Source organism: Gossypium hirsutum, chromosome D11 (assembly GCF_007990345.1).
Source record: "Gossypium hirsutum isolate 1008001.06 chromosome D11, Gossypium_hirsutum_v2.1, whole genome shotgun sequence".
Lineage (NCBI taxonomy): Eukaryota > Viridiplantae > Streptophyta > Magnoliopsida > Malvales > Malvaceae > Gossypium > Gossypium hirsutum.
The window spans coordinates 69,347,739-69,367,788 of record NC_053447.1 but is presented as its reverse complement, the minus strand read 5'-3'; the positions used below and the strand labels follow the sequence as shown (position 1 = coordinate 69,367,788).

At 31.5% G+C, this 20,050-nt stretch overlaps 2 protein-coding genes and 1 long non-coding RNA gene across 5 annotated transcripts; all 3 read left to right on the top strand.

Moving 5' to 3' along the window:
• The first annotated feature begins 559 nt into the window (after nucleotides 1-559).
• On the top strand, nucleotides 560-4,890 carry LOC121223509 (histone-lysine N-methyltransferase, H3 lysine-9 specific SUVH1). The gene is made up of 2 exons (XM_041105078.1): nucleotides 560-3,198; nucleotides 4,573-4,890. The coding sequence occupies exon 1, from the start codon at nucleotides 1,060-1,062 to the stop codon at nucleotides 3,151-3,153; it is 2,094 nt and encodes a 697-aa protein (XP_040961012.1). The 5' UTR covers nucleotides 560-1,059; the 3' UTR covers nucleotides 3,154-3,198; nucleotides 4,573-4,890.
• A 7,400-nt stretch (nucleotides 4,891-12,290) lies between these two features.
• On the top strand, nucleotides 12,291-16,509 carry LOC121203098 (ubiquitin-conjugating enzyme E2 22). Of its 3 annotated transcripts, none has more exons than XM_041105074.1 (7): nucleotides 12,291-12,448; nucleotides 13,179-13,290; nucleotides 13,492-13,636; nucleotides 13,721-13,798; nucleotides 14,457-14,569; nucleotides 14,734-14,837; nucleotides 16,018-16,509. In XM_041105074.1, exons 2-7 carry the CDS (start codon nucleotides 13,288-13,290, stop codon nucleotides 16,385-16,387), a joined length of 813 nt encoding a protein of 270 aa, XP_040961008.1. In that variant the 5' UTR covers nucleotides 12,291-12,448; nucleotides 13,179-13,287; the 3' UTR covers nucleotides 16,388-16,509. The 3 variants fall into 3 exon arrangements, with proteins under 3 accessions (XP_040961008.1, XP_040961011.1, XP_040961009.1); XM_041105077.1 differs by having other exon boundaries at nucleotides 12,440-12,634; XM_041105075.1 differs by lacking the exon at nucleotides 12,291-12,448 and adding an exon at nucleotides 12,646-12,972.
• Nucleotides 16,510-18,441: 1,932 nt separating this feature from the next.
• Nucleotides 18,442-19,786, top strand: LOC107938986 (uncharacterized). The gene is made up of 3 exons (XR_001695021.2): nucleotides 18,442-18,542; nucleotides 19,019-19,103; nucleotides 19,742-19,786. It is a non-coding gene; the product is annotated as an uncharacterized lncRNA (long non-coding RNA).
• The last annotated feature ends 264 nt before the right edge of the window (nucleotides 19,787-20,050 follow it).

Below are 20,050 nucleotides of genomic sequence, written 5' to 3'. Positions count from 1 at the left end.
TTGAACTTGACAATTAAATCCATTTTAGTCCCTAAACTTGAATTCCATCAAGACTTGATGATGTTACTGATGTTCTTAAAACATGGATTGATCTATTAGACCGACTGGATTGAAAGTTGACCAATATACTGGTCCAAACAAAGAGGTGGAATAAATTGAAACGAAATCCTCAAAATTGGTAAAACTCAAAAATTGGGACAAAAACTAGTAGTTGAACAAGTTGAATCGGTTAATTCTTTAAAATTTTAATTAATTAATTAATTAATTATTGTTGATCTAGTAGTTGAACCAATCAAACTGATTGAATCGAGAACTAATGGTCTGATTATTAGAATACTATATGTGACACTTTAATATTAAACCACATAATCATCTTAATATCATCAAACTTTCGTATTTTTTAAGTTTAGAGACCAAAATGAATATAGTTACTAAGTTTAGGTATCAAATTGAATAAAAATAAGTACGAAAGTAGACCTAATTGCTAAGTTTAGGGGCCAAAAATCATATTATCCCATTTTTTTAAAAAGATCAATTTTGTATTGAGGGAGTACTTTAGCTTTTGCACCAGCTCACTTGTTGCTCACTGCGCACTTTCTATGTGCATATTTTCAGGGATTTTTCACTGCATTTCCCGAAACCGAGTCTCTTCAGATTAATCAGTCAAATTTGGTCGTGGGTTTGGAGGTATACTTTTTTCTCAGTAATGGGTTTTCACTTTTTTTCATGAAAATTGGATGAATTCGCACTGATCAATGCTTTTTGCTTTGAATTTGAGGTAAAATTTCCCCTATTTTAATCTATTGGCAGTGCCTTTATTTAGTTTCCAGTAACGTAATTAGCTTAGGTTTCTCCAAATCATTGAGAAAAACGAAGTCACGAATCAATTTGATTTGTATGAAATGAAAAACGGCGGTGGGGAAGGCTGGGTGCATAAACCTAGGGTTTTGATTTGAATCTATTAGCGTTGCCTTTATTTAGATTTTGGGTAACTTTAATTAGTTTAGGGTTCTCTAAATTGTTGAGAATCGAAGTGTCGATCAATTTGATTTGTGTGATATGGAAGACGACGATGGGCAAGACTATGTGGATAAATCTAGGGTTTTGAATGTGCAACCGTTGCGATGTTTGGCTCCTATTTTCCCTTCAACGCCTAGTTTCCCTTCATTTCCCCATCCCCAAGCTGCTTCCCCTTTTATGTGCCCACCTCCTGCTGGTCATTTCCCCCCTGGTTTTGCGTCATTCTACCCATTTTCGGGTTACCCGGATTCTCACAACATGCAAACTCCTATGCCTTTTGGGTTCAATGGTTCCATTCCGGCGGTTCCTATCAATTCATTCAGGAGTGGGGCAAATGGAGATGCTGGGTCTTCCGGACGGAGTTCGAGAAATCCCGGTCCATCGCAGTATGAAGAAGAAGACGGTTATAGTGATTGGGTTCATGTAAATGAAGGTGAAGATTCTAGCAAGGCTGCCACCAAAAAGAAAAGGATTCCGAAGAGGGTGCGAGCTGGCAGTGGCCAGGATATCAATGTTGCTTCCTCCGATGTGGATGTAGATGCTATGGTTGATAAAATTGTTGAGTCATTTAATCTCATGGATTTTGATGCATTCAAGCGAGCTGATGGTGACAAGGATTCGGTAGGATATATACGCATGATCTATGATTTGCTCCGAAGAAAGCTTTCTCAGATTGAGGATTCAAAGGAATCTACTCCAGGAGTAACGAGACGGCCTGACTTAAGAGCAGGGACGATCCTAATGAACAAAGGGATTCGAACCAATGTGAAGAAGAGAATTGGTGTTGTGCCTGGTGTGGAAGTTGGAGATATTTTCTTTTTCAGGATGGAGATGTGTTTGGTTGGGTTACATGCTCCAATTATGGCTGGTATTGATTACATGGGCCTCAAGGTCTCTCAAGATGAAGAGCCAGTAGCAGTTAGTATTGTCTCATCTGGAGGATATGAGGATAATTCGGAGGATGCTGATGTGTTGGTTTATAGTGGTCAAGGTGGCAATATTAATAATAAAGGCATGGAAATAACTGATCAGAAGCTTGAACGGGGCAATCTTGCTTTAGAGAAGAGCTTGCACCGAGGTAATGAGGTTCGAGTGATTCGTGGTGTAAAAGATATAGCAAATCCAACTGGAAAGATTTATGTTTATGATGGTCTTTATAAAATCCAGGAGTCATGGGTGGACAAGGGGAAGTCTGGTTGCAATGTATTTAAGTACAAATTAGTTAGGTTATCCGGGCAGCCTGAAGCGTACACAGTGTGGAAATCTGTTCAGCAATGGAAGGATGGCAGTACTGGTAGAGTTGGGGTTATATCGCATGATCTTACTTCTGGGGCAGAAAGTATACCTGTTTCTCTTGTAAATGATGTTGATGATGAAAAGGGGCCATCAAATTTCACATATTATCCCGGTCTGAAGTACTTGAAACCTGTAAATTCAAATGAATCTTCAACTGGTTGTGGTTGCCATGGTGGATGTCTAGCTGGTAACTCCAGCTGCCCTTGCATTCAAAGAAATGGTGGTAATCTTCCATACACTACAAATGGTGTTCTTGTCAGCCAAAAACCCTTGATACATGAGTGTGGTTCTTCATGCTTATGCCCTCCTAGTTGCAAGAATAGGGTATGTCAGAGTGGTCTGAAAATTCGTTTAGAAGTGTTTAAAACTAAAGATAAAGGTTGGGGTCTAAGGTCATGGGATCCTATCCGCTCCGGGGCTTTTATTTGTGAATATGCAGGGGAGGTAATTGATATTACTAGTGCAGAGGAGCTCAGATGCGTAAACGATGATGATTATATTTTTGATGCAACCCGTACTAATCAGTCGGGGGAAGGTTTCTTGAATGCATCTAATGAGACTCTGAAGATCCCGTTTCCTCTAATTATAAATGCAAAACATGCTGGTAATGTAGCTCGGTTTATGAACCACAGCTGCTCTCCGAATGTATTCTGGCAGCCAGTTTTGCGCGAGAATAGCAAGGAGTGTGATCTCCATATCGTGTTTTATGCTTACAGACACATACCTCCAATGACTGAGTTGACATATAGCTACGGCATTGTTCCACCAGATAGAGCTGACCAGAGGAGAAAAAAGTGCCTTTGCGGATCAGCAAAGTGCTTAGGCTACTTTTACTAGTGGTCTACCAACTTGTGAATTCGAAACAGCGTAGTCTTTCAAAAGGTTAGTTATCTCAAATACACTTGATCTTCCTAGATTTGACAAAGTATTGTAGATTAGAGTAGTGGGTCATTATCTTCAGTTGTACAAAGTGCTAGCTTCCCTTTTTCCTTTAAACTGGACGGTTCTACCGTCGATTTGTTGTCTTGATTTCCTTTTTACCAGTTTTGAGCAGTTCAATCCCTTTGTTCAGACCAGTATATCGGCCAGTTCCTGGTCTGGTTCCAACAGCACTGGAATTTCTTTATTTCTCTCCTGTTTTTTTTGTTCGAAGAATTTCTTTATTTCCTTGAAACTTTATCGTTGTGAATATTGAATCAGTTCAAATGCTGACTAAGAATCTCTATTCCCTTGGCACCTAATGCTTTTGTTGTCACATAACCTATGTAATTTCATAAGTGGGGTTAAGAAACCGCCAAGTGTTCTTATTTGATATTTAAAAAGTAAATAAGACACATGGCGGTTTCTTAAATCCCTTTGCGGAGTTAAAACTCTAAAGTCAATGTATCAAATGTTATTTCTTAAGATTTAGATGATGATTGCTATCATTGTGATTCAAAGGCTTTTGTGTGTTTAAACTGATCAGGGATTAAGGAAAGATCACTTGAACCATTTAGGGGTATTAGAAGTGCTCAATGATGCGGATGTGCCAAAGTTCTCTTTAATTTCCTTGGTGTGGTTTTCTGCTAACAAGATAGGCATAAAAATATTTAAATTAAAGGAAAAAAAGCCCTCCCGATTTAAATTCTCTTTGATTTCTTTTATTTTCTTTTCTCATTAGACCTTTACTAGTAAGAGAGGGAAGTATCAATCTCTTTCCAATATTTTAGTATTCAACAATAGACATGGACCATTAAGAAATCATGCCAATCGAGCAATATAGGAATTTGCATGTTTTATAGATAAACTAGGTCACTCACACATATACATGGCGCTTAGAGGGGTCAAGCCAGAAAATTGCTTTGGGGAGGCAGGGATGAATTATAAATTTTAAAGGGGCAAAGTGCTATTTTACCATTATACTAAAATGTAATTTAACAAAATTTGAAGGGACTAAATAGGAGATTTATCATTTTTGACCCCTGTCTGTACCCTCCTCGTCTACGCCCAAGGCAATGTAAGGATTCTAGTGCCTCGAGTGCACCGTGTGTGCTATCATGTAGAAGCACCTCTATCTTTTCCTCTCTTTTTTCCCATCATTTTCAAGTGTTTGCATCCGTTTCTTTCCCTTTCTTGCCTCTGTTAGATGGCCGTGAATAACTTTACTATTCCAACTATTCAAAGTATGAGTTGCCTTTATAATCTTCACTTTCATATTACATGATGTAATTCATGAATGTATTTCTGCTGTCTGATTCGGGCAAATGATTTTTACAGGATATGAAAGCATATGAATGTTCTGTTTGTGGCTCTGCTGAACTTTGCACAAAATGGTCCTTTCTGCCCCCTCTTCTGCTTTTAACATTACAGGTCCCCCCCCCCTCTCCAAATACTATTACTTTGTAATGAAGTTTTCTAGAACCTCTAAGATGGAAACATTAGCAGAAATGCTGATTAAATCACGTATGTATAGTCTATGTTTTTTTGTAATCATTCTATATGTCTGCTTGTTTCTCTCTACGTTTAGGGGGGTTTTTGTGACATTGCACGAAAGTAAAAGTAATTAATACAGTAGAAAAAAAAAATTGTATATTAGATGTTATGATTAGATCAGTCCATGGGCCATGCTGGGCCCTAGCAAAATTTTAAGCTGGTTTGATAGGCTTAGGCCTAAATTTTTTCCTAAGCTTGGCCCGGCCTGTATTAAAAAAATTTATCTTATTTTTTTATGTAAAAAATTAAAAAATATAATACTTCAAAAACACTGAAAACATTAAAATAAATATTTTCAACAAATTGAAAATAAATTAAAAATTCTTCATACTTAAATAACATTAAGATAGGTGTAATTTAATAAGCAAGTGTCTTTAAAACAGCAATAAAATTAACAATTAGATAAGAGTTATATAATAATCAAATAATAACAATAAAATGGTAGCATGACAACAAAATAGTGAGAAAACATTAATTTTTTTTTTTTGCAAATTTGGGTCAAGTCGGGCTCGGGTTGAAAATATTTTACTCAATGCTTGAATAACAGGTTTTATATTTTTGTTCAAACTTTCTTAATTTTCAAGGGAAATTTGGGCCGAGTTGAGTGGCCCGATTCATGAACAAGTCTAGCGTTGTTACACTGCTAGTGATGGCATGATCTGAAGTTTTTGAAACTAAATCCAAGTGGTTTTATTCTAATGGTGTCATCATCAGGTTCACTAGGGACGGTGATATATAGAATGAATCAAATACACACTTTTTTTTTGTAGGAGAGAATTACGGATTAATAAGAATCAATACCGTCCATGTATTAAATATAAACCATTAAGAATATGTATATATTTGGTGCATTATATGATGACACATCATCAAAAAGTATTTTTTTGAAAAATAGGATTAAACTAATTAATTTGAAATCAAAATAATTTAAACTGAAAAAATTTCGATTCAAAATAATCTAAGCTCAAAAAAAAAATTAAATTCATAAATCGAATTCGAAGATAGCTTGTGGAAAATAATTGAAAAATTGTAAGTGGAATCGAATTACCGTATTTGAACAGTTTTTAAAATACAAGTTAAAAATTTTATGGTTATTTTAAAGTTATTTGAGTTAAATTGAATTTTTTAAATTTGATTTATAATATATATATTTTATAATGTAAAAGAAATTATATCTAAAATAGTAAATATGACTTAAAACCCTCATATAATAAATTATCAAAAAATATTATTATTTATTTTTTTTTTTTTTTGAAATATGAAAATTTTTAAAATTTTATCAAAGTTCGAAACTTTTTTATCAAATAAATTTTAAAGTGTAATCCCAAAGTTTATATTTAAAAACGAAAATAAAAATAAATTGAACCAAATTATTATACCCTGTTTAAAATTTTTCTAAATCCCAACCAAACCTAACTTACCTACTTGTGAGTTTGACCAGTTTAGTTTGACCAACTCTATTATGATGGTCCAATTATTAATGGTTTATTTAATATGACAACTAAATATATGTTTGGTAATGTTATCTGATTTCCTATATGCAAAAACAAAGTTATCCATATTTGTTGGAAAGCCATCGACCAAAAAAATGGTTTAATTTTTAGGGTTTAATGATAAATTTGACAACTAACGTTTACATGTTTTGTTAAAATAATTTTAATTGTATTTTTGAGTCTTTTTAGGCTATCAACTTTTTTTTAAACAGATTTGTTAAAATTACTGTTAAAAAAATTAACGAGATGATGTGGAATTTCATACGTGATTTTTAATGAGATATAATTTATTACTTAGATAACCCAATAAAATAATTACATGTCAAAAAAATGAAATAAATAAATAATTTATTAAGTTAAAAAAATAACTCTTAATTTAAAGAAAAATTATCTAAAAAAATGTTTTAAAATAAATGCACACATTCAGTGCTTTTTTATTTGATTTGTTAATTGTCTTTTTAAAATCTTTCAGTAAACAAATGCATTGATTCATTTTGATTTTTTTAGATAATTAAGTTTATTTCTTTAAATTAAGAGTTATTTTTTATTTAGTTATTTATTTTATTCGGTTACTTAAGTAATAAATCTGTTAACTTTTTAACAGAATTTTCATCAAATATGTTTAAAAAAATCAAATTGGAAAAAAAGAATAAAGGTAGATTGCTAAAAAAAGCTCAAAAATACAATTAGGGTCATTTTGACAAAACATGTAAACGTTAGTGGCCAAATTTATCATTAATCTGCCAAATTTATCATTAGTGGCCAAAATATGTAAACATGTAAATTGGGTTACTTATTTATTATATGATACATGAGTTTAGCTTTGATGTTTGATTCAGTATCCAAGTTTTTTTTTGTCTTAATCTGGTACTTGAATTTGGTTTCAATATTCTATTTGATACCTGAGTTTTTTTTCGTCCGATGTTTTCTTACTAAAGCATACATGTCAAATATTCATTGGATCACATTATACCGTTTAGTCTAGGTACCGAAATAAACATTAAAGCCAAGCTTAGATACCAAACGAGAATAAATAAAAAAAACTTAGATGTCAAATTAAATATTAAAAATAAATTCGGATACCAGGTGATATATTAACCTTTTATTATTTTAAAATTTTAAAAATATATAATTAATTTAAAAAATTTGTCCACCGCCAATAGATAAAAAGATTCGCTTCTTATTTTGAATTGTGCTGATAATATAAATATAATTTTAAAAGTATAAAACAAAATAAATATTGATAATTGTTTTTAAAAAAATAAAAAAGGAATAATTTAGTAAACAGAATAAATAAATAAAATAGGCAGAGTAACGGCTATGTGAGGAGGACCCTCCAACGGTCAACAAGTGGGGCCCTTCAAAATTAATTGTCAATTATTTTATTTTATAATGATAAAATAATAAAATATTTTAAATTTTGAGAAAAAGCTTCTCGTCCCGACAGTCTAAAGCTATTCACCGAAGACTTTTTTTTTCTAGGGAAAAACTAACTTTTAGTCCTTAAACTTAGTAATTATTCTTAATTTGGTCCTTAATTTTTTCGAGTCCACGTTTGTTTTTGAACTTGTCAAATTTTTGAAAATTGGTCGCAGTGATGATGTGACACTAACAGATTGTGACACATCGTTACCTAATTTTTTTTAAAATTGAGAAAAGTTGTTAAGTTTCAAGACTAATGTGGTAAAAGTTGCAAAGTTCAAGGAGAAATGTGGATAAAAAAAGTTTAGGGACTTTTATTTCAAATAATAAAAAGTAATGTTCAATATTGAGTTTTATCCCTTTATTTTATGAAAATTGAGAATTTAGTTCGTCTGTTTAAATTTGTTAGAGTTTGTTCTTTCCATTTTACCAATATCGAGATGTTAGTCTTTTTTGCTAATTTATTGCATATAAATTGCTAATTGTATATAAATTGTTGAACTACTAATTTTCAAGCTAACAATTTAATATCAACGTTTAACAATGTTACCTCAATTGGACTAATTTCTCAATTTTAATAAAGTATGAGAACCAAGTTGTAACAAACTAAAATAGAAAGATAATTTCTCTACTTTTATAAAATAAAGGGATGAAGTTCAGAATTAAACCATCTTTTTTTTTATTTTAAAAAACCCGCCTTCCCTAAATGTAATATTAAAGCAAAGCAAACAACGCTCCGCCTCCGCTCAAGAAAACTCCCTTCCCTACGTACCCTTCAATCATTACATAATTTACGATGGTTGCCCTTATTCTTTACTTTTAATGGATAATATAATTTTTAGCCCCTGAACATAACAAATAGGTCCATTTTGGTACCTGTATTTTTTGTCCACTTTGATCATTGAATTTGACAACTAGATCCATTTTGATCCCTAAACTTGGATTTTGTCAAGATTTGATGATTTGCCCAGTGTCATTGGAACAAGACCGAATTGACAAACCTAGAACTAATCGATATAACGATTTGAGCAAAAATGTTGAACCGATTAACTCAACAATTGCTTGAAATTGGTAAAAAAAAAGATAGCTGGACCGATTTTTTTTAATATTTAGATTTTATGAAAATTTAATTATTGTTGATCCAGTGGCTGAATTGATTCAATCAATAATTGGTGGTCTGAGATGTTCAACCATTGGTCTGGTTATTACAACACTAAATGTGATTATATGGCACAATGTCTGAATGTCATGTCATCAAACTTTTTATACTTTTTTAAAGTTCAAGGGCCAAAAATTATATTATCCTTTTTTTTGACACTCGTCTTTGTTGATCTCGATTAAAATTGGAGTCAAGTCGAGCAATGTTGACGTAACTGAATCAATTCAACCGATAAAACCCATTGGACTGGGAACTAACCTAGATACCAATCGAAAAATGGCAAAAAGTGATTTGACACACAAACTCATACAAGCCAACTTTATGATTTTTAAATATTTTTTAAAAGAAAATTTGACAATTTATTTACTTTATACCGAACAAATCAATTAGATTGGAAATTAATGGTCTAATCAATTCAACCACCAGTTTAGTTTAAAAAATGTTGAAGTGAGGTTAAGTCTCTAAACAGGGTAAAAAATTTTAACATTATTTTCTCTATTTATAGGATTTAAATTCAAGACCTTATTTAAAAAATATCGATCTTCTTTATCACTCGACACAACATTTTTTTTTTGTTTATTTAATTTATAGTAAAACAAAATTATAGAATTGATTTTACTAGTTAGCTTAGGATTCATTTCATCAATAAAAGTACTTAATTTTTAAATTAAGATTACAATAAAAATAATAAAATAAAGAGTTTTTTAAGTCTTATTTTTCAATAAAAAAATAATCACTAAAAACAATTACTTGTTTAGAAACTACTTTTTAATTTTTAAAATTTATCAAAAGTTTCTTTCAAATTTTAATTCCTTTAAAATAAAATTAGTATTTTCACTGACATGTTTGGTGTGTATATTATTACATCAACTCAATTAAAAATTATATAAAAATAATGATAATTATTTAATACATTGTCAGTAGAATTTTTTAAACTCTCTAAGTAGATTGAGTTGATACGTGTCACATTTTCTTATATAATTATTATTTATACCACATCTTGTAATACATATGTTAAACTCTCAATCCGTTTGTAGAGTCTAAAAACCTTTACTGGCGGTGTATTAAATAATTTTCTTAAAAATAAAATATCAACAAATAATAATAAAAATGGTATAATGTCTTGTTTGGCTCTCCAACTTAAAAAAGAAGAGAAGTAATATTTAGTGACTAAAGAAACATCTATTCATTTAGTCCCTGGTAATTTTTGTCATTTCAGTCCTTAAACTTTTTTTGCTTCACATTAATCTTGTTTTTCTGTAGCTTTTCTCAAATTGGTCTCTAACTTGAATTTTATTGTAGTGCGATGATGTGATACTCTGAGATTGTACTATATTATCATAACTTAATTTAATCTAAAGTTCAAAATCAAATTAAAAAAAATTTAAGTCCCAAAATTAATGTAAATTAAAAAAGTTTTAAGGATCGAGTTAAAAAAATTGTTTAGATCACAGATTAAATGTTGCTTTATTTATTTATTTTTGTTTAAAAACTAATGTATTAAATTCTAATTCTAAAACATTTTATTATTATGAACTTTCAAAGTAGGAACATGTCTTCTTTTAATGTATTTAATATTTTTAAAAAATACATATTCTATATTTTAAAGAGATTTTTTTTAAAATAATACTTTAAAGAGAATAAAATATTTGGACAACAAAAAATAATAGTGCCAACTATTAGTAAATTTATTTGTTGATCACCTAACTATTTAATTTTATAATTTTTTGTCACCAATTGTTTAACTGTAATAATTTTAAAAAAATGCATAATAGTAATTTTAATATTTGATATTTATATATTCTGTCAATTTAATATTGATTCTAAAAAATTTAACTCTCAACATTTACATATTATGTAAATTTTTTTTCAGTTTTGCTTTTTTTTGACCTCTTTTCGCTCAAAAAACTAAAAAAAAATTTATCAGCTAAATTTTGAAGGGAAAAAAATAAAAAAATGGAAACGCCAAAAAATCCTAGATACTAATTTTCATGTTTTATCATTCTTTAAAATTAATCCTCAGTGTCACAAGAAAAATAAAAATTACAAAAAAAATACCAAATTACACAATGTGTAAATATTAAGGGTTAAATTTTTTTAGAACCAAGATTAATTTAACATAATTTATAAATGTTGAGGATAAAAGTTACTATTATGTTTAATTTAAAAGCTGCCACCGTCGGCTGGTGACAAAAAAGATAATTAAATAGTCGAATGATCATTTTATAACTTTTGATCAAAAAGTAATTTTACTAATAATTGGGTCACAATATAAGAATAAAAATACTTTTTGAGTAAAATAATAAAATAATTGAAATTAGAGGATGGGGGTTTTCCTAGGAGAAAAATGAGGCTTAATTAGTGATTTCATTATCACAGATAGAGTAGTTCTATAAATTTTCCACGCGCATTTAAAAGTGTGAAACACACATGCCAGGTCTCAGGGCTTTTCATATCGATCTTGAGGAAGGTGCGTGAAACATAAACTATCACAAGTCCATGTTTATAAATCAAATCCCGTGAATCTCGTGTGGGCCGGTCTCAAATAAAATCTCTTTTCTTATTTGTCGAAAGAATAAAATGTCTTTCACTCCTCGTGATGCTCTGATTGATTAAAATTGATGTGTAATATTTTGTGTAATTAAAATAATTTTTTAAAAAATTAATTAATTACACTTTTTGATCATTGTTATCAATATAGGAGGACGTGACTTTGAGTGTGTTAAAATATATTATTTTAATTATGAGTTTGGGAATTGAGATGAACTATGAGTAGTTCTAAGCATTATATCAAAAAGAACAAATATGATTTAAATTTTATGCAATGGCTTAATGGTTAAGGGTGTTCATTGCTCCAGTTGTGGCTTAAGTTCGAGTTGTGTTAATTGTATTGGTTTTTTGGGCTTTGCCTGGGACCTAATTTTGTTGATTTTTTAGATTAAAGATAAATTGATAAAATATCTAAACATTGAAGGGCTAAATTTGTTACTAGGTCAATAAAAGAAGACCAACGTTATCTTTTTGTTACTCGTCTAATTGCGACTAACGAGAGAGTGGCTAAAATATTTGATTTCAAAAAATTGAATGACTAAATTGAAAAAAATAATAATTGAGTGACCAAAATAGAATTAAAGGTATAGTTGAGTGAAATTTTTGTAGTTTACCCTATAATTTAAATACAATTTAAAGGATTAATCTCAAATTTTAGCATAGTAGAAGAAGGAAAACCAAAATTATACGTTTTCTCAAATAAAAAATCCTTAAAAAATTACATTTTTCGAAATCGTTTTTTAAAAAAAAAAAGAAGAAAAAAGAAAGTGGGGACAAACAACGGGTATTGATAGACGGTCAGTACTACTGAAGCTGTGCCCAGCAATATCGTTTTGAATAAATAAATAAATAAATAAATAAATAAATAAATAAAAATAAAAATAAAAATAAAAATTTAAAAATTTAAATTAAAATAAATTAAAAAGCTCTCCTCAAAATCAACCAATCAATCATTTCTCTACTTTCAATCCAAGGCGAGAGAGAGAGAGAGAGAGAGAGAGATCGAGATCGCCTTCTCAGGCTTTTGTGCCCTAAGGTAAATTTTTTGTTCCCCATTTGTTCTTCTGGGTCGATTCTCAAATTCTTGTTTGATCTCAGATTCTTTATATTTCCATTTTTTTTAATTTTTGGGGTTTAATTTAATATTCTTTTGGGTAAAAAGGAAAAGTAGAATGATCGATTCTTTTTCTCTTTCGATGATTATGCTTTCTTGGTGAAATGGGTATGTGAAAGAGATTCTTTTCTTGGTTGATCTTTGATTTGGGTCTTTTTCTTTTTCGTGGTTTAAATAGATTTGAAATGGGTTTTTGAAGGGTTGAACCACTGATTTTACTTTATTTAGTTTTGGTTTTGAAATTCAGTTGTTGGGTTAAAGACCCTTTTTTATTTCTCTCTTTTGGGGTTTTTGATTTTTTGTTCATAGTTTTGCGTTGCTGATTATAGGGGGAATAGCCCCTTGCTGCATGTTTCAAGCAGATTTTGTTTTTGATTTACCACTTACGATCTACATACTGTATTATGAAGTTAAGACTTAATCGAAAAACCCGGTTTTCAAAGAAAGTAAGGCATAAGTATTATATTTGCTCAATCTATTTTGTGCTGCAGATTTAAGCTTTTGATAATCTATGGATGCTAGTTGTGTCTGTTTGAATGCAAAAAGCAAAGTGGAATTTGATTTCGTTTTGTTTCATCTGGAGTATGAAATGTTAGCTTTATTTTCTGATTCTTTGTTTTTAATGTGTTGTTTAATTGTTTTGGAGTTGCAGAATTCTCACTTTTCTCGCTGTAAATAAGTGCAAAAGTCGGTGAACTTTTGGGGACGTGTTCTTTCTGAGGTTCAGAGCCTTCATTCGAGGATTCTTGTTCTTCCTTAGCATGGTAATTTTCTGCGGTTTGCTTTACACTGTTTGTATCTTTTGACTGTTTTGTTGGAAAAGATTAATTCGTTCTTTCTTAGGTTGATGGTCACAAGTTTTTTTTTGTTGTATATAGTTCGAATTAAAGAAAAAAAAATGGTCCTATATATATGTGTGTGTGTATTGTGTGGATTCTTATTTCAATCTATTGTGTTTTTGTTAGGCAACCAATGAAAATCTTCCACCAAATGTTATAAAGCAACTGGCAAAGGAATTGAAGGGTCTTGACGAATCACCTCCGGAAGGAATTAAAGTTGGTGTAAATGATGATGATTTTTCGATCATTTATGCTGACATTGAAGGGCCAGGCACGTAATTCTGTCCGAACATATTTACTTCCTTTGTGGCATGCTTGTTACGTTTTGATACTGATAATTTTTTTGGCTTTGCAGCTGGGACTCCATATGAAAATGGTGTTTTCCGTATGAAGTTGTTACTGTCTCATGATTTCCCTCATTCTCCTCCGAAAGGTATGTCAGGTTTTTAATTTTCCTCAACTACATTGCTTGTGATTTTTGTTTCGGTCCGTTTTTAAGCCAATCATACTGTATTTTCGGTATTCAAACCTTATGGTGATTCCATATGTTGAAAAACTGTTTTATTTTGGTTAAACTCTGCTATAAGTCCCTGTACTTTGCAAAAGTTGTGGATTTAGTCCCTATAATTTTGTTGTTTTTACTTTTTAGTCCCTGTACTTTTTGAATTTTAAAATTTCAGTGCTTACCAAATGATAACCATTAAATTCATTCAGTTAAGTTTTGCTATTTTCAGAATGTGATGTGACAAGAATATTATTATATGTGTAATGACATGTCAGCTTGTTATTTCAAAGTATTACTTGCTAAAAATTCAGTTGATGGATTAACAACTGTCATTGTGTCAAGATTGAAATTTCAAAATTTGAAAAGTATTAGGGACTTAAAATGATCCAATTGGAGAATATGGACTAAATCTACAATTATATGCATAGTACAGGGATTAAAATTGACCAATTTGGGAAATGCAGGGATTAAAATTGATCAAATTAAAGTACAGAGACTAAATCTCGAATTTTTGCAAAGTACAGGGACTAATAGCAGAATTTAACCTTTTTATGTACTGAATATCTGAAGTCCATCTGTACTGCAGGCTACTTTCTGACCAAGATTTTTCATCCAAATATTGCACCCAATGGGGAAATTTGTGTAAACACACTAAAAAAGGATTGGAATCCAAGTCTTGGATTACGACATGTACTCATCGTAAGTTCCACTGAACCGTAGACTTCATACTATATATCTCTTTTTATCAGTTTGTTTGATAAGATCTGCTCGAGAATTGTGAATTTCATTTAGAATTTCAGCTTTTACTTCTCCGGCTTCATCATGTCTTTTATTTTACTTGGCACCAATCAATGCCACTGCAGATAGTTAGGTGTTTATTGATTGAGCCATATCCAGAATCTGCACTAAATGAACAGGCTGGCAAGATGCTGCTTGAAAATTATGACGAGTATGCCCGGCATGCCAGGTGAGGCTTGCCTAACCCATCTCTATATCTAACACCTTTATACGTTATTCGTTTAATATTTCACGATGTGGAACCGTAGAACATTAAATGCGATAGAATTTGGAACAGGACAAAGTGTTGTTTTGTTGTTTCTATTAGAAATTCCTTCAGCTGGAAGGGCATAAACTCGGCTAACCTTGGCTGAATCCATTGTCTTTGCTTTCGGGTAATACCACTTTAATTGTTTGACTTTTTCTACGACCGGACAGTCAAGATTTCAAATACAGTGGTATATTGTGCCCTACAGATACTAGATTATAGTATAGTATAGGGTTAATATAGCTATTAGCCCTTAAACGTGGCAATTAGGTCCACTTGGTACCTAAACTTTGGCAACTAGGTCCATTTTGGTTTTTGAACTTGGCAAATGTAAAAGTTTGGTGTGATTTTCAGGTGACATGGCTTAATTAAACTTTTACATTTGTCAAGTTCGAATACTAAAGTGAGCAAATAAAAAACCACGGTACCAAAGTGGACCCATTATTGTTTGGTCAAATTCTGCTATTAGACCTTGTACTTTGCGTAAGTTGTGAATTTAGTACATGTACTTAAATTTGGTCATTTATAGTTCATGTACTTTTAGAATTTGAAAAGTCCTAACCAAATGACAACTATTAAATTCATAAAGTTGTTATTTTTAAATTTTAATATGTCAAACATATTATCATATGTGTAATGCTATGTTTGTTTGTTATTTTTCACATATTATTCACAAAAAAATTAGTTAATAGATTTAATGATTGTCGTTTGCATTAAGATTAAAATTTTAAAATTAAAATATATAGCCACTAATACTGATCCAATTGGTGAATTGTACTAAATCTATAACTTTAGGCATAATACAGGACTAATGACATAATTTAACCAAACATATTTAATTGTTACCATTGGGTCAGGATTAAAATTTTAAAATTTGAAAAGTACGGGGACTAAAATCAATCAAATTAAAGTACAGGTACTAAGTCCACAATTTATGCAAAGTACAGGGTCTAATAGCAGAATTTGACTTTATTGTTTTGTTAGTTTTAAGATTGAAATAGGAAGGTCTAAAGATGGTATGAGTGATGCATTCTTAAAGGAATTCAATCGGAATTGCCCACAAAAAATGCAGGTCTCACAATCTTCTGTTCTTAAAACACAGGCTTTATACTGGAATCCATGCGAAACCAAAACCGAAGTTGAAATCAGGAGCTATTTGCGAGTCAACTACAGCATTGAACGTGGAGCAGCATAACACCTCGGTTCTGAATATCGAGCAGAAAAATGCAGCAAGTGGTGCCGGGTTATCATTGCCATCCCCACTCGCTCCGTCATCGACAAAAGGAGGCAACAATCCAGACCATCAGTCGCAGCCGCAGCAGCAGCCTATAGTTCCGGCAACTGAAACTGGAGTTAGTGGAACCGCCGTCGTAGGAATCTCGGGAACTGCTCCTAAGAAGGAAGGTCTGTCGAAAATCCCTGCAGACAAGAAGAAAATGGATGCTAGAAAGAAAAGTCTCAAGAGATTGTAAAACCATAGGTTTTTTTATAAGTAATAAGATATAATTAAAAGAACTTTGTAAGGGTTCGGAAATTGGTTGTTTTCTGGTGTAATGGATGCTTCATTCTGAGAAGGTGATGGATCAAATTTGCACGTTGTTTTCCATCTCATATTTGTGGGCTTATGGCTGCATAGACAGGGTTGCATATATATCATTAATCCAAAATTAGGATACTGTTCGATATAAGGTACATCCTTGCATGTCGTTAGTTAAAAGAATTTAAATAGCTAAGAGGACTACTACATAAAAAATATATTATGAACTGATAAAACATCATCCGTAGATGAGTCAAGTTGAAAGTTACCTCCAATTCGGGCTAACACATCAGAGAGCATTCTACACTCATGAATCATGCGTAAGTGACTTAGAAGTCATAATGTGGAGGAGCATTCTACACTCATCAATTAGAGAGAATAAATGCATGTTAGAGACTTTAGCAGTAGACATAAATTGAATAATGGTAGTAGCATCTACTTTAATTTCATGAGTAGTAATATTCAAATCCTTGGCTATTGAAAACTCATCTCTCAATGCCTATACCTTCCCTTCAATGCTGGTGGCTCTTGGAATATGTCATGCCAATATGCTCTAACTATCCAACCACATGAATGATTCCTAATGACAAGTCCAGCCCCCACTCTTTGAGGGTTTTCGATGGATTATCTGTCAATATTAAGTTTGAACCAACCCCCACTCGCTAGGCAGTTAGGCCCAAAGGTAAGAGCATTATGTGTAAGCCAAATCTCCCATAAGGTGAAAGTAGACCTGTTCATGGGTCGGACTATTTATCTAAGTACAAAGGCTCACCCAAAAATTTGAGAGGGTTTGGGCAAAAAATTTAGGCTTGTTTAAAATAAAAGTTAGGCTCAAATTGAACATCTAAGGCTTGAGCTTGGCCCAACCCGACCCAAATTTAAATTTATAATACCTTATATTATGTTCTTTTTATGCATGCAATTTATAACACATAAAAAAAAAAATCTATATTAAATATATAATACTACTCTAATGTAAACATTAGAAAAATGTTAAGATGACTATATAAGAAATTTTAATAAATAAAAAATATATTAAATTAAAATAATATAAATATATATTTGTTAAAATTAAAAATAATATGGGCAGACTTAAAACGAGCTTGGGTTAGCCTTTTGCAAATATGGAAGGCTTGGGCAAAATTTTAGGCCCATACTTTGGGTTGGGTCGAGCCGGGCTTGAGCAAGCATAAAATGTGTTAATATCACGCTTAACCTTGATCCAAACCTGACCTAGTCCGGCCTATGAACAGGTCTAGGTGAAAGTAAAAAGGACATTTCAATGAATTTTTGGATTGGTTGCCCAAATTTTGGAAGATAGATTAGTTGCAAGCTCGTTCTCCCAAGTGGCACCAGTTATGGGAGAGATTTGGGCAGAAGCGTAAATCAAACCCTAAAACCAACTAGTAACTTGGCCATCCCTAAATAAATGTTGAATATCTTTATGTGGATTGATGCACAATGGGCATCAATCCTCTAGGAAATTTCTATGCTAAAGGAAAGTTTTAGTCTGGACAAATTTAAACCCACATTTTTATAGGAATATTTTCAGTTTCGAAGGCAACTTAGATCCCTAAATATATGTCCACAAGTGAGAGTTTGGACTAGGCACTGACAGACTCTAACAGCCCGGTTTAGACCTTAGTCAGGTAGTGGTTTCAGGATCACAAAGTCGAGTCAGAAAAATATTTTAATATTATTTTTCGTGCTTATAGTATGTGAATTGACATGTGTGAAATTTTTGTGAATTAATTTTATCGTTTATGAGCCGATTTGTGAAAAAGGACTTAATTGCAAAAAATGCAAAAGTTTGGTGCCATCTGTTAAAGTGCCGAATTGACATGGCTTTTTAAGTATGAGGTCCTTAAGATGCAAATGAATCATTGAATTAATGCATGGACAAGTATGAACATTAGTTAGTGGATTTTTAATGTTATATGGCTAAGGTTAAAATAGTAATTGTTGTGTTATTATTAATTAAATAAAAACAAACATGCAAATGGCCATTATCATCTATTTTTGCCGAAACACAAAAGAAAAAGAAATGTTCGAAGCTTCATTAGGTTCGGCACTTGTTTAGCTAGATTAAGGTATGTTCTTTGCTCGGTTTTTGATAATTTTTACATTTTTGAGATCGTTACTTTGTATATTACCTAGCCCATGTTTTAAATTTTGGAATTGATGATGATTTTGAGAATTGCCATTGATAAGAAATTGTTGTTTTTGTTGTTTGATGATGATAAATAAATATTTGTTGATAGATTATTAAATTTTGTTCAGTAATTTTTTGATAAAAATCCAAATTAGGGATTTATTTGTGAAAATGAAAAATTAAGGGGAAAAATTTTGAATTAAATGAAATATATGGGCTTATATGAGCTATAGGGATATTCGGCCAAGGCTAGGATATTTTTAAAGTATGTGTATTTTATGCTTTGTGAAATAGGGGCTAAATTATGAAAAATGTAAAATGTTAGGGGCTAAAATGAAATTTTCCCATTTATGTGTTTTTGGAATAAATTTGTATGAAATGTGTTATTAAATAGCCGAATTTGAATTTATATAGATCAAGAATAAAAGAAAACGGACTTAGATCGGGGAAAGTCGAAAGTGGTTGAGTAGTCGATTTCATCCGCTTGTCTTCGTCCGAGGTAAGTTCATAAGTGAATAAATTATGTTAAATTGAATGTATTTTTTATATACATTGCCGAATTAAATTCAACATAGATTGATTAGTTACGAGCTTAATTCGATTGAATTACGACATCCGAAAGCCTTACGAATCATAGGATTCCAATATGTGATTTCGTGTAAGACCACGTCTGGGACGACAGCATCGATTTGAGATTTACGTGTAAGACCATGTCTGGGACATTGGTATCGTATATGATTACGTGTAAGACACTGTCTGGGACAGTGACATCGTTATTTGATTACATGTAAGACCATGTCTGGGACGTTGGCATTGTTCGAGCTTTTTGAGCTATCCGAGTATCCTTTTGATTCTGAATGGCTCAACGGAAAATGTTACGGCAAAACCGAATATGAGTTTGAATTAAACGGTTCAGGTATATTTGACTTATATAAAGTTTGGAAGTAAAGGTAAGTATTGTAGTATAACATGATAATGTGAATTAATCGCTTAAATATGTTTATATTTATGTGTGTTCAAGATTGAGAGTTTTTGGCCTACTTGTATGAATTATATATGTTCTTTGTTAAACTATTTGCTTATGACTTACTAAGCTATTCAAGCTTACTGTGTGTTCGTTCTTTCGTTGTTTTATAGATTTTGAAAGTTAGTTACGAGCTCGGGGATCGTCAAGGAAATCCGTCACACTATCGAACGCTATTTTGGTATTTTTTTGAAGCTTGAATTTTGAACTTATGGCATGTATAGGCTAGCATTTGTTTTGGTTGGTCTTGAAATTTGTATATGTTTAGCCATGCAAAAATGGCTTGATCTTAAAGCTAATGATCAATGTTTAAGTAAATTTGGTCATGGTATATGCGTGTGGTAAATTTTGATATATGATGTGTTTTGGTTGTGGATTGTTAATGATGCTAAAGATAGTGATAATCAGTCATGTGTTAGCTT

Bases quoted from the DNA above. Each gene is read 5' to 3' on its own strand.
- LOC121223509 (XM_041105078.1), top strand. From the start codon at position 1,060: ATGGAAGACGACGATGGGCAAGACTATGTGGATAAATCTAGGGTTTTG.
- LOC121203098 (XM_041105074.1), top strand. The intron at 13,799-14,456 runs GTATGTCAGGTT...TCTGTACTGCAG, and splicing joins CCCTCATTCTCCTCCGAAAG to GCTACTTTCTGACCAAGATT. The intron at 14,838-16,017 runs GTGAGGCTTGCC...CTTAAAACACAG, and splicing joins GAGTATGCCCGGCATGCCAG to GCTTTATACTGGAATCCATG.